The sequence below is a fragment of the Macaca thibetana genome, chromosome 10, assembly GCF_024542745.1.
Source record: "Macaca thibetana thibetana isolate TM-01 chromosome 10, ASM2454274v1, whole genome shotgun sequence".
Lineage (NCBI taxonomy): Eukaryota > Metazoa > Chordata > Mammalia > Primates > Cercopithecidae > Macaca > Macaca thibetana.
In genome coordinates, this window is record NC_065587.1 from 4874793 (window position 1) to 4889817 (window position 15025).

The 15025-nt window shown below is 57.1% G+C and overlaps 1 protein-coding gene across 2 annotated transcripts in view; it reads left to right on the top strand.

Moving 5' to 3' along the window:
* WNT7B (Wnt family member 7B) overlaps window positions 1-15025 on the top strand; it is a 56872-nt gene that overhangs the window by 18425 nt on the left and 23422 nt on the right. For both annotated transcript variants that reach the window (XM_050806002.1, XM_050806001.1), the window contains exon 2: window positions 8719-8945. In XM_050806002.1, coding sequence (XP_050661959.1) covers window positions 8719-8945 — 227 coding nt within the window. The remainder of the gene's footprint in view (window positions 1-8718; window positions 8946-15025) is intronic.

Sequence of the window (15025 nt, forward strand, 5' to 3'; positions counted from 1 at the left end):
ACTTGCATGGGAGGGTGGCTCTCCAGGAGGACAAGTGACCACACTCTGCCCATCCTGCCCCTGCTGTCTTTGAGGGTCAGGGATGGGGTATGTCCCAGGGGAAGGGTTGATGACAGGGCACTGGGATGGGAGGGGTGGGTTCCAGCCCTGCTCGCTCCCAGCCTTCCTCAGCTACCAGGAAGGCTGCTGAAGCTTTCTGGACCTCCGATTCCTGTTCTGAGGGAAGAGTAATCATGATTATTGTCACCATTCTAGCCCTTGGCCCCCCGAACTTTGAAATAGCAGCCCTGAGGGGACTCTGAGGCCAGTCAGGCACGCAGTGGGTGTTCACTCCGCCTCAACCACTGAAAACCCTGACAGCACGCGGGATTTAGGTTAGACGCCTACCTGCTGGGGGAGGCGTGGAAGCAGGGGTTACTCCTGAACACAGCAGGGGTGTCAGGGAGAGGACAGCGTGGCTCGAATTCCGGGCACAGGTGAGATGCTGCCCACCCCCTGCCACCTGGGCTCAGGGTACCCAAGAGTGAGATGATAGGTTACCCCAAAGCTCCTAAGAATGTTGGAGGAGGGAGCCCCCAGGCTGGGCCTTGGCAGAGATGGCGCCGCCCAAATGAGGGTCTTGGCCAGAGGGGCCACGTCCCACAACCCTGTTCCTCCCCATCACTGCTGATGGCCCTGCTCCTTTGGGAGGAAGGATGGTCGCTATGTGGCAGCTCTGTCTACTGCCTGAGTGCCAGGCTGGGCATAGGCAGAGCAGGAGGGCACTCCACCAAGGGCTATGAGCCCCCACAACTCCCTGGGGTCTCCTGCACTTAACCTTCTCACTGCCTGGGAGCTGCTGCGGTGGGCTGTTGCCCGCATTCAGGGTCCATAGAGGCTGAGGGCCTGGTGGGGACAGGCTGGCTGATGGGCACAGGCTGAGGCAGAGGAGCCCTGGCAGGGCATTCTGGCTCAGCCCAGCTCTGCCTTAGGTCGGTGGCTGGCCCAGCCCAGCGGCCCCATGGAGCATGTGTGCAGGAAACGCTAGCACCCGCAAGGCGGGCCAGGCACACACAAAGCACACGGGCATGATTTTTGATGTTGGCATTTGAATTTTGAAGTGTGTTTTCTGGTTTTTTTTTGTTTGTTTTTTTGAGATGGAGTCTTGCTCCCTCACGCAGGCTGGAGTGTAGTGACGTGATCTCGGTTGACTGCAACTTCCGCCTCCTGGTTCAAGCAATTTCCTTCTTCAGCCTCCCAAGTAGCTGGGATCACAGGCGTGTGCCACCATGCCTGGCTAATCCTTGTATTTTTAGTAGAGATAGGGTTTCACCATGTTGGCAAGGCCAGTCTCAAACTCCTGACCTTAGGTGATCCACTCGCCTCGGCCTCCCAAAGTGCTGGGATTACAGGTGTGAACCACCGTGCCCGGCCTGTTTTCTGTATTTTAATTATTGTAAGAAGCCTGGAGTTTCCATTCCTGCTTTGTTATTGCCCTATTTCAATAAAGTCACATACTGTAATACTTTACTTTTATGCTGAGATATAATTTACGTAAAATGCGGAAATCTCTAGTGCACACCTTGATGCATTTTTACATATGCGTGCACTCATGCGACCACCACCCAGCTGGGGACAAAGAACATTCTGGTATATCAGCAGACTCCCTCTGCTCACTCCCAGTTGGTGCCACCCACCCAAGGGTAACTATTCTGACTTCTCTCTCCAAGATGAGGTGGGCTTGTTCTGGGTATTTTTTTTTTGAGATGGAGTCTCACTCTGTCACCAGGCTGGGGTGCAGTGGTGCGAACTTGGCTCACTGCAACCTCCAACTCCCTGGTTCAAGCGATTCTCCTGCCTCAGCTTCCTGAGTAGCTGGGATTACAGCCTCACGCCACCACACCCAGCTAATTTTTGTATTTTTAGTAGAGATGGGATTTCACCATGTTGGCCAGGATGGTCTCGATCTCCTGCCTTCGTGATCCACCCACCTCAGCCTCCCAAAGTGCTGGGATTACAGGCGTGAGCCATGGCGCCCGGCCGGAGATTCTTAGAAGTGGTGGAATCCACACACCCTCTTTCCTGGCTTCTTTCACGCACCGTGATGTCTGTGAGGCCCATCCGTGTTGACGCGGGTCGGCAGTTTCTTCGCCGTGTAGTCACGCTGCATGAATGGACCACACTTAATTTCTCCATCCTCCTGTTGACAGATGCCTGGGTTGTTCCCCATTTATGCGATAGACCCATGTGCATATCCTTGGGTGATCACAAGCACAGGTTTGTCCTGGGTACAGGAGAGAGATTGCTGGGCCACAGGGAAGGGCTGATCTGGGCATGGACCCACTGGTGGTAGGTGCAGTGGCTGATGTGGATACCCAGTGGCTTCACAGTTGCTGGTCTCGGGCTTGGGGCCCCATAGACGCTGGTCCCTGATCTCCAGAGGGAGGCTAGATCCTGGGGGTCAGACATTGTGCGTCCAGTGAATGAGTCAGTAATGAACTTTGCAGTCTCAAGCTTCAAGGGTTAATGATGAGGGCTCTCACTGCAGACCAGCGGCCCGTGCTGTGGACGTCACAGGATGGGCCCTCCCAGCGGCCCTGAGATGGATATGGGCTGTTATCACTCCCATTTTACAGAGGAGAAAACGGAGGCACAGTTAAGAAACTTGCCTGAGTCTCACAGCTAGGAATTTGCAGACTCAGGCGCCCCAGGGTTGTGGGGCTGGCCTGGCACCTGGCTAACACTGCCGCCAAGGACCCGTCTTCTGTCCAATTCTGCTCTCATCTGTCACCTGGCAGTGGTTGAAGGGGCTGGAGTGTCCTTACCTTCCCCTCACCCCCACTGCAGCCACCTCCTCCTGAAGGCAGCCCCACTCCCTTGGGGAGACTCTGCCAAAGAGCAAGGTCGTCCCGCTACCCGGCGGCAGCCCCTCCTTGTACACGGGGCTGGCTCAAAACCTGCACCGGGATGCATCTCAGGAAGCTCCTGAGCCTCTGCTGGCCCCTGGCCTGAGACTGCAGGGCCTTGTCCACAGTCCCTGGGGAATGAGGAGGAGGCTTCTCGTCTGCAGGGCTAAACTCTTCTCCCATAAGCGCCTTCCCTGCAGCGGGCTGGCCCAGGCTGGGGTAAGGAAACTTTCCCAACTTGCAACCTGCCCATCCCACCTGGCATCTCGCCTGTGTCCCGAGGCCCCATTCAGTGCAGGGGGATGAGCCGGGGGCAGAATTTTTCCATGGAAAAGGTCAGCGACTGAAACATGAACGCCCCCGCTCCCAGCATCTCTGCACTCACAGCCACTCAGAGCTTCCCTGGCCAACCTTCCCTGGGCACCCAGGAGAGCAGCCGAGGACGAGGGAGCCACCCCTGAGAGTTTTCACACTTGGAGCGAAGCTGGGTCTGCTCCACAGGGTTTGCTGAGGGTGCCCATGGCCAGCCCACGCTTCCCAGTGGCCCCATACCCCGCAGTGATCCTGTGCTTCCCAGTGGCCCCATGCTCCCCAGTGCCCCCACGCTCCCCAGTGACCCCATGCTCCCCAGTGGCCCCATGCTCCCCAGTGCCCCCACGCTCCCCAGTGACCCCATGCTCCCCAGTGGCCCCAGGCTCCCCAGTGCCCCCATGCTCCTCAGTGATCCTGTGCTTCCCAGTGCCCCCACGCTCCCCAGTGGCCCTGGGGAGAGCACGCTACCCGCATGGCTCTCTGGCCTCCTCTAAATCGCTGGCTATTTAGTTGGTAGATATTTTTCCCCCACTTCCCACGCCAACCATTCTCTAAGGAGGGCCAGTCCCAGTCACCCCTCTCCCCAACCCCTCCCCTCCAGGTGGAAGGAATGGCATGGGCCAGGTCTGGGGTGTGGCAGGGCCAGGCCAGCTCCGGGAGGGCAGGGGTCAAACTGGACAGTGCCTGGGGCAGCAGTGGGAGGGCAGGGATGGCAGCTGCATGGGAGCCGCCTGTGCACCTGGAGTGAATTGCTGTACGGCCTGAAGGATTTTAAGCAAAGGAAGAACTCAAGCTGTTTTGAGAGTGAAAAGCCGACCCAGTGCCTGCTCCAGGCCACATTCTAGCGTATGTCCCACACTTACTACATGGCACTCCTTCTTCTACCTGAGTTCTGGACTCAGAGACTGGGCTCCAAGCCTGGCTGTGCAGCCCCAGGCAGGTCCCCTAGCCTCTCTGAGCTCCAGTCTGCACACCTGCAAAATGAGGATGGCACCACTCACCTAGCAAGGTGAGGATTAAGTGATACACCGGTGAGGTCTGAGGTCCCAACGGCCCAGAGTCGACCCTCAGAATGGGAGCACCTGGTATTGTTAGTGGAAACACAGACACCCCCACTTAGTAAGGGGGACAATTTTGAAATTATTTCTGAATTATCAACCACATCTAATTATTTATGCTCCTGGCACAAAATACAGTGCAGGAGCCTGTATTCTATTCCCCGATGGCTTTACTTCCCCTTTCACCTGTGCATGGGCACACAGGGGGCTACAGGGGGCTCTAGTCCCCCTGCTCCATCAGCCCCACACACCCCGGGTAAGTGTGCAAGGCAGCAAGCAGGGCGTCGGCTGGGTGGGCCTCTCACTTCCCCTTCAATTGGGACCTAATCTTCACTGGGGTGCAGAAGTCCTGTGTAAAGATAGAGTTTTTTAAATCGTGGTTAAAATACGTAAAATAAAATTTACCACTTTAACCATTTTAAAATGAACAATTCTGTGGCATTTAGTCCATTCACAATGTGGTGCAATCACTACCCCCAGTTCCAGGACTTTCCATCACCCCAGATGGAAATTCCATACCCCTTAGGCAGCCACTCCCCATTCCCCGTTTCTCTACCCAGCCCTGGCAATCACCTTTCTACTTTCTGTCTCAATGGATTTGCCTATTCTGGACATTTCATATCCCTGGAACCACACAATATGTGGTTTTGGAGTCTAGCTTCCTTTATGTAGCATTGTATTGTTGAGGTTCCTCCACACTGTGGCATAACCCAGTGCTTCGCTTGTTTTTATGGCCACATAATGTTCCACTGTATAGATAGATCCCATTTGATTTATGCACTCAGCTGTTGACAGGCATTTGAATTTGTTTCCACTGTTTGGCTATTGTGAGTAGTGCTACTGTGATAATTTGTGTACAAGCTTTAGTCTAAACACCTGTCTTCAGTTCATTTGAATATATACCAAGGGGTGGAATCACTGGGTAACTCCAGGTTGAACTTATTGAGGAACTGCCAAACCATTCTCTACAGTGGCGATACCATTGCATGCTCCTATCGCCAATGTATGAGGGTTTCAATTTCTCCACATCCTTGGCAACGCTTCTTTCTTTCTTTCTTTCTTTCTTTCTTTCTTTCTTTCTTTCTTTCTTTCTTTCTTTCTTTCTTTCTTTCTTTCTTTCTTTCTTTCTTTCTTTCTTTCTTATCATAGTCATCCTAGTGGGTGTGAGGTGGCATCTCATTTTGGTTTTGGTTTGCACTTCCCCAGTGATTACCGAGGCTGAGCATCTTCTCCAGCTTGTTGGCCATGTGTATATCTTCTTTGGAGAAATGTCTACAAGTGCTTTGCTCACTGTCACACTGGGTTATTTGTCTTTTTGTTATTGAGTTGTAGGAGTTCTTTCAGATGTGGTTCTTAAGTATTGACTTGTTCATGTATTCATTTATCTATATCACAAACACTCGAGATGGCTACACCTGGCAGCCCCGAGACCTGACTGAGCAGACTTGACACTGTCCTGGAGGGGCCCACCGTCTGGTGGGGAAGCCGGGCATGGACACAGTGACTGTGAGACTGGAGAATGGGCTCTACACCTACAAAACCAGCGCCCACTGTGCTCCCCCTCAGTGCCAGGGAATAAGGAGCTTGAGCACAGTGGGGCTTTCACTTGGGCCCTGAAAGGGAAATGGAATATGTCAGACAGGAAAAACAGAGAAGGAGCAGCACCCAGGGGAGGGACCAGCAGACACAGCTGGGAGGCGGGGTCACCCGAGGCCAGACCCCAAGAGGCCTCTAGTTCCAGGCACAGAGGCTTGGATAGTCCCCTGGGCAACGGGGACCTAGGGACGGGCTTTGAGCAGAGGATTGACATGGTCAGATCTGGGTGCTGGCAGGGCCGGTGGTGGACAGCTGCCTGGAGGTGGGAGGCCAGGGCTTTGGCCATCGCAATGATCCATTGCTGCCCCAGGGTCCACACTAAGTCCTATCAGGGTCCCCCCAGCAAGGGCATCTACTGCAGATAATGGGGGTTTCTCAGCCCTGAGGCTGCGGGGAGAATTTGGGACTGGAGAGTGTCCCTCAGGCCAGGACTGAGGCGGGCTCTGTCCCCCGGCAAGCAGGGTGCCCGGCAGGGTTCCCATCCATCTCATTTCCCCAGCTCGGTTTTCCGAGGATCTACAATTACTTTGGGCTGAATTCCCCGGATTCCAGCCCGCTCCCAGCCCCACCCATCCAGATGCTCTTCCTCCATGCCAGCCTGGGGCTTTTCTGCCCATTGTGCCCGTGGGAGACCCAGGAAGGTCTTGGCCAGATTAGTGGGCGGGCCGGGCGGGCCTCGGGGATTGAGTGTCGCCCTGGCGGCCCGGCTGCAGCACGTGCTGTGGGCTCAGGCCACACGGGGACTTTCCAGCTGGCTGTGGGTGCTCGGCTGCCCTGGAAAATCACTGACTTGTTTCCCTCAAGAAAAGGGCGGGCGGGCAGTAGGTAGAAGGGTCCTCAGCACACTAGGAGCCCAGGGCCATGGGCATCAGCTTCGGGGGCCCCTGGCGGTCCCCCCAACTCCCACATCTTTCCCCCTCATTAAACAGGCCCGATCTGTTGTTTTGAAGCCAAGCACTGTGCTGAAACCCGCTGTTGCCTGAAGGTCGGCCTGAATCCAGCCGCCCCACTCCTTCCGGCTTACTGCCCCTTCCATGGGTGCTTCAAGCCAGATGACTGGGGCAGCCGCTGTGGAAGGCGGTCCGGCAAGTCCTCAGAAAGCGAAGGGACCACCTGACCCAGCAACTCCTAGGTCCGTGCCCCAGAGACTGAAAACAGAGGTTCAAACACAAACCTTACCCGCACGTTCATGGCGGCATTACTCACAGTAGTCCAAAGATGGAAACAGCCCAAAGGTCCACCAGCCATGAACAGATACACAAAATGTGGTCTATCCACACAATGGAATGTCATCAGCCTTACAAAGGTATGAAGCACTGACCTGTGACCACGCAAATGACCCTTGAAAACATGACGCTAAGTGAAAGAAGTCAGACACCAAAGGTCACGTGATGAATGATTCCATCCGTAGGAAACGTTCAGAATGGGCAGATCCATGGGAACAGAAAGCAGACTGGTGGTTGCCGGGGTCGGGGAGGGGAGGACGGGGAGTGACTGATGGGTGTGGTTTCCTTTTGGGGTGGTGGAAATATCTGGGAACCTGATGGTGCTGGAGGTTGCACAACATTGAATGTATTAGATGCCACAGAACTGTACACTTCAAAGTGGTTCATTTTATATTATGGGAATTTCACCTCATTAAAAACACACACAAGGCCAGGTGCGGTGGCTCACACCTGTAATCCCAGCACTTTGGGAGCCCGAGGCAGGTGGATCACCTGAGGTCAGGAGTTCGAGACCAGCCTGGCCAACACGGTGACATCCCGTCTCTACGAAAAATACAAAAATTAGCCTGGTGTGGTGGTGGGCACCTGTAGTACAGCTACTCGGGAGGCTAAGGCAAAAGGATGGCTTGAATGCGGAATGTGGAGGTTGCAGTGAGCTGAGATCATACCACTGCATTCCAGCCTGGGCAACAGAGTAAGATTCTGAAACTCTGTCTCAAAACAAACAAACAAACAACGACAATCCCTCTTATAACACTTGAAGTAGAGTGAGTGGGACCTGCAGATTCCTGTCTAGGGCTTCAGGTCCTGAGAGTTGCTAGGAGATTAGTGACAAAGGACCCCTGGGGGACCACTGCGAAGCTGCAATATTGCAATAAGGCCCCTGCTGAGCCCAGTACACAGTAAGTGCTCAATTTGCTGCAGGCCTAATTTCTTCCTCTGCATGTACCCAGTCACCCCAACAGGAGAGAAAACAGCCACAGCTGCCATTCCCGGTGCAGCCTTTCTCCCTGTGGTCGTCTGAGCCTGGGGATGGGTGGTTTATACCCCCATTTCATGGGTGTGGAAACTGAGGCTCAGACAGGGAGTGCCTTCTCAAAGGTACACACAGGTCAGAGCTGGAGTCAGTACTGGGTGGGCTTGGCTGCTGTTCTGCTCAGCAGCCCACCTGGCCCAGGTGCCACGGAGGGGCCATCAGGGAATTTATAAATGAGGGGGAAGCCCCGTTGGTCGGGGAGTTGGGGTCTGCCGCTTGGAGACAGCTGCAGACAGTCCCGAGTTGGCGGCTGCCACATCCCAAGCATGATCCTGTCTAATCTGAAGGGGCTGTGTATCTGATTCAGCGGCCTGGAGAGCTGTAGGACTTGCGGTTACGTGATTCTTGTATTCTGAGGCTCAGAGGCCTGGGTGTATGTGGCTGGGGTTGCGCGTGTGAGTTGGGGTGACACGTGTGGTCACCTGGGGTCATGCGTGTGAGTTGATGGGAAATGGCCCCTCTGATGGCAGGGATCTGCTTGTGCCCTGGTGGGCGGAGCTAGTGCAGGGCTTGTGACTGAGAGGCCGAGTGGGGGAAAGGTGGTGGGGGTGAGGAGGGGCGCTGGCCGCCGCTGTCTCACAGCCTCTGTCTCCTCCCCTCTGCAGAGCACTGTCATCAGTGGTGGCCCTGGGAGCCAACATCATCTGCAACAAGATTCCTGGCCTAGCCCCGCGGCAGCGTGCCATCTGCCAGAGCCGGCCCGATGCCATCATTGTGATCGGGGAGGGGGCGCAGATGGGCATCAACGAGTGCCAGTACCAGTTCCGCTTTGGACGCTGGAACTGCTCTGCCCTCGGCGAGAAGACTGTCTTTGGGCAAGAGCTCCGAGTAGGTAAGGGCGCCTCTGGGCTCAAGGGGCCCAGCCATCGCGGCCGGGGCAGTGGGCCAGGCCACCCACTGAAGGCCAGCCCAGGCCACTGTTCTGCACACGCCTCCCAGGGGGTCGATTTCTTTGCCTTCCTGTGAGCCCTTCCGCGTGCCTGGCCTGGCCCTAGGGGGCGCTGCCGCGTCTGAGGCCTCGATGGGAGCCAGGCTGTGTGCAGATGAGGGTCCTTGCTCAGGGCTGGAGGACACTGTCGTGACGTGGCCGTGGGCCCATAGGCTGGCGGCGTGGCGGTGCTGGCGGTGCTGTGCAGTGGTTGGGACGCACTGTGATGCTGCCTAGCAGCTGTGTAGAGGGAAGGCACATTGCCTCTTCTGGCAGCACCTCCATTCCTCTTATCTGGAGAGTAGCGAATAGTAATGCTTACTGCAGGGGGTAGCTGGGGCACAGGAAGTGCTGCGTGAATGCCGTGGATTCTGAGAGTGGAGGGGCTTCCAGGTAGAGGGAGCCAAGTGAACTGTGCAGGATGATGCTCCAGCATGACACATGGAGCACGGAGAATCCGATGGCCGGAGGGCAGGGCGGGTGGGCGGATGTGCGGAGTGCGTGGGCCTCTGGTTTGATGGACACCAAGAGATCACTGAAACCTGCCAGGTGGGCTGGCAAGAACCCTGCCGACTATGCACAGCCCCTGAGGCCACAACCCCTCCCTTTCCTCACAGCCTTGGGGATAAGGCTTCATCATACCCATTTTACAGATAAGGAGACTGAGGCCCGGAGAGAGGCTTTAAAAAGTGACTTTTGGACTGGACCTGGTGGCTCATGCCTGTAATCCCAGCACTTTGGGAGGCCGAAGTGGGTGGATCACCTGAGGTCAAGAGATTGAGACCATCCTGGCCAACGTGGTGAAACCCCACCTCTACTAAAAATACAAAAATTAGCCAGACATGGTGGCATATGCCTGTAATCCCAGCTACTTGGGAGGCTGAGGCAGGAGAATTGCTTGAACCCGGGAGGCGGAGGGAGGTGGCAGTGAGCCGAGATCGCACCATTGCACTCCAGTCTGGGTGAAAGAACAAGACTCTGTCTCAGAAAAAAAAAGGAAAAGGGATCTTTGGAGCCTGACCTGGGTTTGAATCCAGCTGTGTGACCTTGAGCACGTCACTCGGGGCTGCTCAGGGCCTCAACTTCCCCACGGGTGACTTGAGCTCCAAGCCAGTAGGCCCTTGTGTGGGTCCCCGTGGCTCTCCCAGGTGCTCAATAAATTGCTGTTCTGTGCATGAGAGTGGGGCTAGTGATGTGCCCTGCCCTCCAGGCTGTGGCGAGAGGCAGAGGAGGGGGGATAACTCGGGCACAGTGCCAGGCTTGCAGGGATGCCCAGCCCATGGGCATAACATGTCCTTCTGATGCTGGAGCTGAGCAGAGCCGCAGCTGCCGGGACACAGGCCAGAGCTAGGTTCTGCAGGGCTTGGAACGCTGGTGTGGGGCTGGGGGTGGCGCAGGGGAAAAGCCCCTAGGGGCCCCTTTGTGGTGAGCAGCCTGTGGGTGGCGCCTGGCACAGAGAGGAGGGTGGCACCGCCCGCTCCCTGGGGCCCCACCACCCAAGTGCAGTTCCCTCCTTCCAGGTGCCAGCTGTGGCAGGCAGGGCTGCCCATCCACCCCGGTGGGGAGGGTGTCGGCACGAGTACTCACTCATGCTAGGGCCCATCTGCCTGCCTGGCCCCTCAGCGCTGAGCTGGCGGGCTCGGAGGCAGCTGTGGGTGCCCCTGCCTCCCGGCCGAGCCCCCGGGGAGTTATGGTGGAGCTGAGCGTGGATCAGGTGTCCCTCACCGCTCCTGCTAATCCTCGCTGCCTCACCGCGCCAGGAGAGGGGCAGACGTGGAAATTGTCCTGCTGCTCGACAGAGGGCTGGGAGCTTGAACTTTATTTGGGACCGTGAGACATGGGGTGAGGGACATGTGGGCCGCCCTGGGCATCTCTGTGGGATCCCTGAGCTCGCCTGGGAATCAGGCTGTGTGGCCATGCGGCTGTGTGTGCTGTCCTGTTCCTCGATCCTGGAAGTGCTGCATCCCGTCACAGTCTCTTCTGCTGGGGAACTCACCTAGGACACCCCCCTTGCTTTCCCAAGTGTTTCAGAAGCAAACTTTTTGGCAGAGCTGTCCACACCCACCATCCTCATTTCACACCCTTGATCGGGGGCCCCCACTGCTCTCGGTCTGGACCTCTCGTGGCCTTCCTGGTATCAACTGTTCCCCCTTCTTCCCTGGCTTCTGGGCCCTGGCTTGTAGCCTGGACTTCTCTGCCCAGTCCCAGCTGGGAAGTGCCGGCTCTTCCAGGTGCCCCTTGGCCCCCTTGCCCTGCTCTGCCCTGTCAACTGCAGGCTCACTCCTGCCCACGGCTTCCGTTCCCCGAGACCCATGCGAACATCTGGCCCCAAACACTCAGCACCCTGTTACTTAAATCTCCTGTCCCCAGCTTCCCCCAGGCCATTTGTCTCAGCAGAAAGCTGGTATCATTTCCCCCCACACCTCAGGGCTCTGCCCCATGGCCACAGCACGGTCTGCTTTTCTGGCCCTCCTCTGGCAGCTGTCACTGCCTCCTGCCCACACCAGCCCTAGTTGTTGAGTTAAACAGAAGCCCTTCCTCCAAAACCTGCAGTAGCTCCCTATGGCCTCAGGATAAAGTGAACTTCTTAGCCTGGAATCTGAGTAGCTGCCTCTCATATTCACCCTGGTTCCCCACATCCCTTCTGAAAACCAGAGCTTCAGGCATATCTGGCTCCTCTCTCCTCCCCAAGCACGCCAGGCCCTGTTCCCCTTCCAGGGCTCAGCTGCGGGGAGTCATGAGCAGGAAGAGAGGCCGACCAGGGAGACTAGCCATGTCCGCGGCCAGCTGGGTGCCCTGGCATGGGCTGGGAGCTGGGCCATCGGTTGGCAGGCTGCTGGGACACTTGTGGGAACAGCCACTCAAGCAGTGCCAATTAATGATTGGCCCTGAGAAGGGGCTTGGCCTGTGTGGGTGGGACAGCCCCTTTCAGGCCTTGACCTCAGGCTGTGCCTAAATCTTGAGGGCTAAAAGGGTACCCCTTAAAAGGGCAAATCAACCCCCTGTGCAAAGTTCCAATCCCTTTTCCATCACCCGGTGTGGATGCTTGTATGCCTCTGGGGATGGAGCGCTCCCTTCTCCCCATTAGACAGGTGTTTCTTCTAATGACCCTGTGCCGGCTTTGCCCTGGGCCCCTGGGTTCCAGTTGCTCTGCTCCCCTCAGAGGGTCAAGGCTCACACTAGGCCCCCCTCCACTGCTGTGGTCCCCCTCATGCCTGGAGGCCTCCTGAGCCCATCCCGGGCCTATTCCTCATGCGTCGAGAGAGGCTTGTCTCTTGTCTCTTCTGTTGACTAGAAATGAGCTTAGAGGTGACTGTCCCCAGCTGAGCAGTCTTCTGCCACGGTTGGGGGAGGAGAATAAAGGGGCGGCGTGAGCATCAGGAGAACCTCGTATCCCAGGAAAGTCTGTTGGAAACCTGGGGCCCCCCAGTAAGGCAGGGAGTTTCAGACCCGCACTATCATCAAATCAGGGTTGTCAGCAAGGGCTTCCCGGAGGAGGTGACCCAGGCCAGCCTGGAGGTGAGCGCAGGGAAGGGGGCGCCAGGTGGATGGAACAGCATCTGCTGAGGCTCCAGGACCAGAAAGCCGAAAGCACTTTTCCAGGAATGACAGGAGCTTCCAGGGCCAACAGGAGAGGCTGGAGGGTGAGGGCAGGGCTGGAGCACCAGTGAAGCTCTGGAGGGCCCAGAAGGCATAGGAGATTCTGAGCAGGGGAGGGCCTTCCCTCTGTGGGCCGCTTCCTTCCAACTACGGCGCCGCCCCCACACCCCCGGAGCCCGGAGTCCCCTAGGACCACAGGCCTGGGCCTGGGGCAGCGGCTGAGTGCTCTCGGGCCCCTAGCCCCACCCTTGAGCTGCCAGGGAATGCGGAGTCCTGCCCATCATGTGCTGGCTTCAGACATGACCAGGCATAGGGACTGCCCCTAATCCACGCTCACATGAGCGGCCGGGGACACCAGCACAGCTGTCGCCTGCTCGTGTTTGCTTTGGGGGCGAGCTCTGCATGGGGAGTGTCTTCCTGGGCTGCACATAGCGGGGGCTCAGCAAGGGCTGTCGGCTGCTGGACAGTCTGAGGGGCCAAGAGACCCATCTCGGGGTATCTGAGAGGCCGGGGTCGTGGGGTGAGAGGGTGACTTCCAGGCCAGGTGCATCTACTGCCCTGCAGGGCTTTGCAGGCCAGGCCCAGTGACCCCCAGCAGGGACGAGGTCTCGAGGGCTGGACTCTTCACCTGTTCACTCTGATGGCCCCAGGCCACCTCTGGCAGGGAAGCGTTCATAATATGGTATGGGCCAACTGAAATGTGCTGTAAGTGTAAGATACACATGGATTTTGAAGACTCAAACCCCAAAAGCAAATACAGTATCTCTTGAATAACTCTTCTACTGATTACATATTGAGACGGTAAGATTTTGGATATATTGGCTAAATAAAATATACTATCAAAATTAAGTTCACCAGCCAGTCACAGTGGCTCACACCTGTAATTCCAGCACTTTGGGAGGCTGAGGTGGGTGGTTCACTTGAGGTCAGGAGTTTGAGACCAGCCTGAGCAACATGGTGAAACCCCATCTCTACTAAAAACACAAAATTAGCTGAGTGTGGTGGCACATGCCTGTAATCCCAGGTACTCGGGAGGCTGAGGCAGGAGAATCACTTGAACCTCGGAGGAGATTTCAGTGAGCCAAGATCATGCCACCGCACTCCAGCCTGGGCAACAAGAGTGAAACTCCATCTCAAAAAAAAAAAAAAAATAAGTTCACCAAAATTATTTTCACTTTTCTTAATGTGGCTACTAGAAAATTTCAGCTGACACCTACAGCTTGCCTGAGACTTCCATTGAGTGGTGCTGCACCCATAGGGGACAGGAGGGAGTGGCCCCAAGTCATCTTGTCAGAGACAGACGGGACATTTGAACCTGGATCTGTCACTCCCGGGACATTGTCCTCCAGCGTGGGGTGGGGCAGTCTGAGGGCAGAGGGTCACTGAGTAGCCGTTTTTGGAGGAGAGTCAGCTTGAGGGCAGGAGGGCAGCCCCCTTTATCAGGCCTGGTTGTTCTTCAGCCTGCATTCATTGAGTGCCTGCTGTATGCCAGGCCAGGGCTTGCACCCAGGACACAATGGGTGAGCACAGGCCAATGGGGCCAGGCCGGGAGGCAATGCTTGCTGGGCCCAGTCTCATGCTGGCTGCACCTTGGTGGTCTGCAGGCCTCAGGCTGACAACCCCGGTCACTCCCACCTCCACCCTCATCCGGGGGGCCCAGCCCAAGGCAGCTCAGTGGACGTTTCTGAGGCTCAGGGGCCGGGCAGCCAGGACTGTAGGGGCTACTGGGGCCTTGACGGTCAGGGTCAGAAAGACTTTCCCGGAGGCGAGGCTGCCCGAGCCCACTCCTGGCTCGGGGTGGGATGAGGCCGGGGCTGCCCCACCCCAGGAAGGCAGCTCACAGGCACCTGGGAGGATAGAGCCCGAGGGGCTGTGGCAGTGGTGGGGCTGTGGCCTTTCCTGGGGGTGGCATGGAGGCCCTGTGAGCTGGGTGGTGGCTGGTCCTCCGGTCCCAATCCTTCCACACAGCCCCTCCAAGGCCACCTGGAACTCATCCAAGTTGGGAATTTTCCATCCTCCCGGGCAGGGCCCTGACAGACAGGACAAGAGTGGAGTGGGGATGGGGTCTGGCTGTGGAGAGGCCACTGCCAAGGACACAGGCCCTACCTGCCCGGGTCCCGCTGTGTGACCCTGGGTGCAGCCCGGTGCCCTGGGGGCCTTGGTGCCCCACCTGCCTCAGGAGGGGCCGAGGCGGGGGCTGGGACTCTGCCAGGATTTGGGGTCTCTCCTCAGAATAAGGACATGGAGGTCCCCACAGAGCTTCCCACATGAGTTCCATGGGCAAAGCCTCCAGAGCCCCGGGCCACTGAAGCAGGACGCAGACCCCAGGGTGGGTAGGGCCCCTCCCTCAGCTTCATAGGGGCACAGCAGCCTGGCCCTCAGCC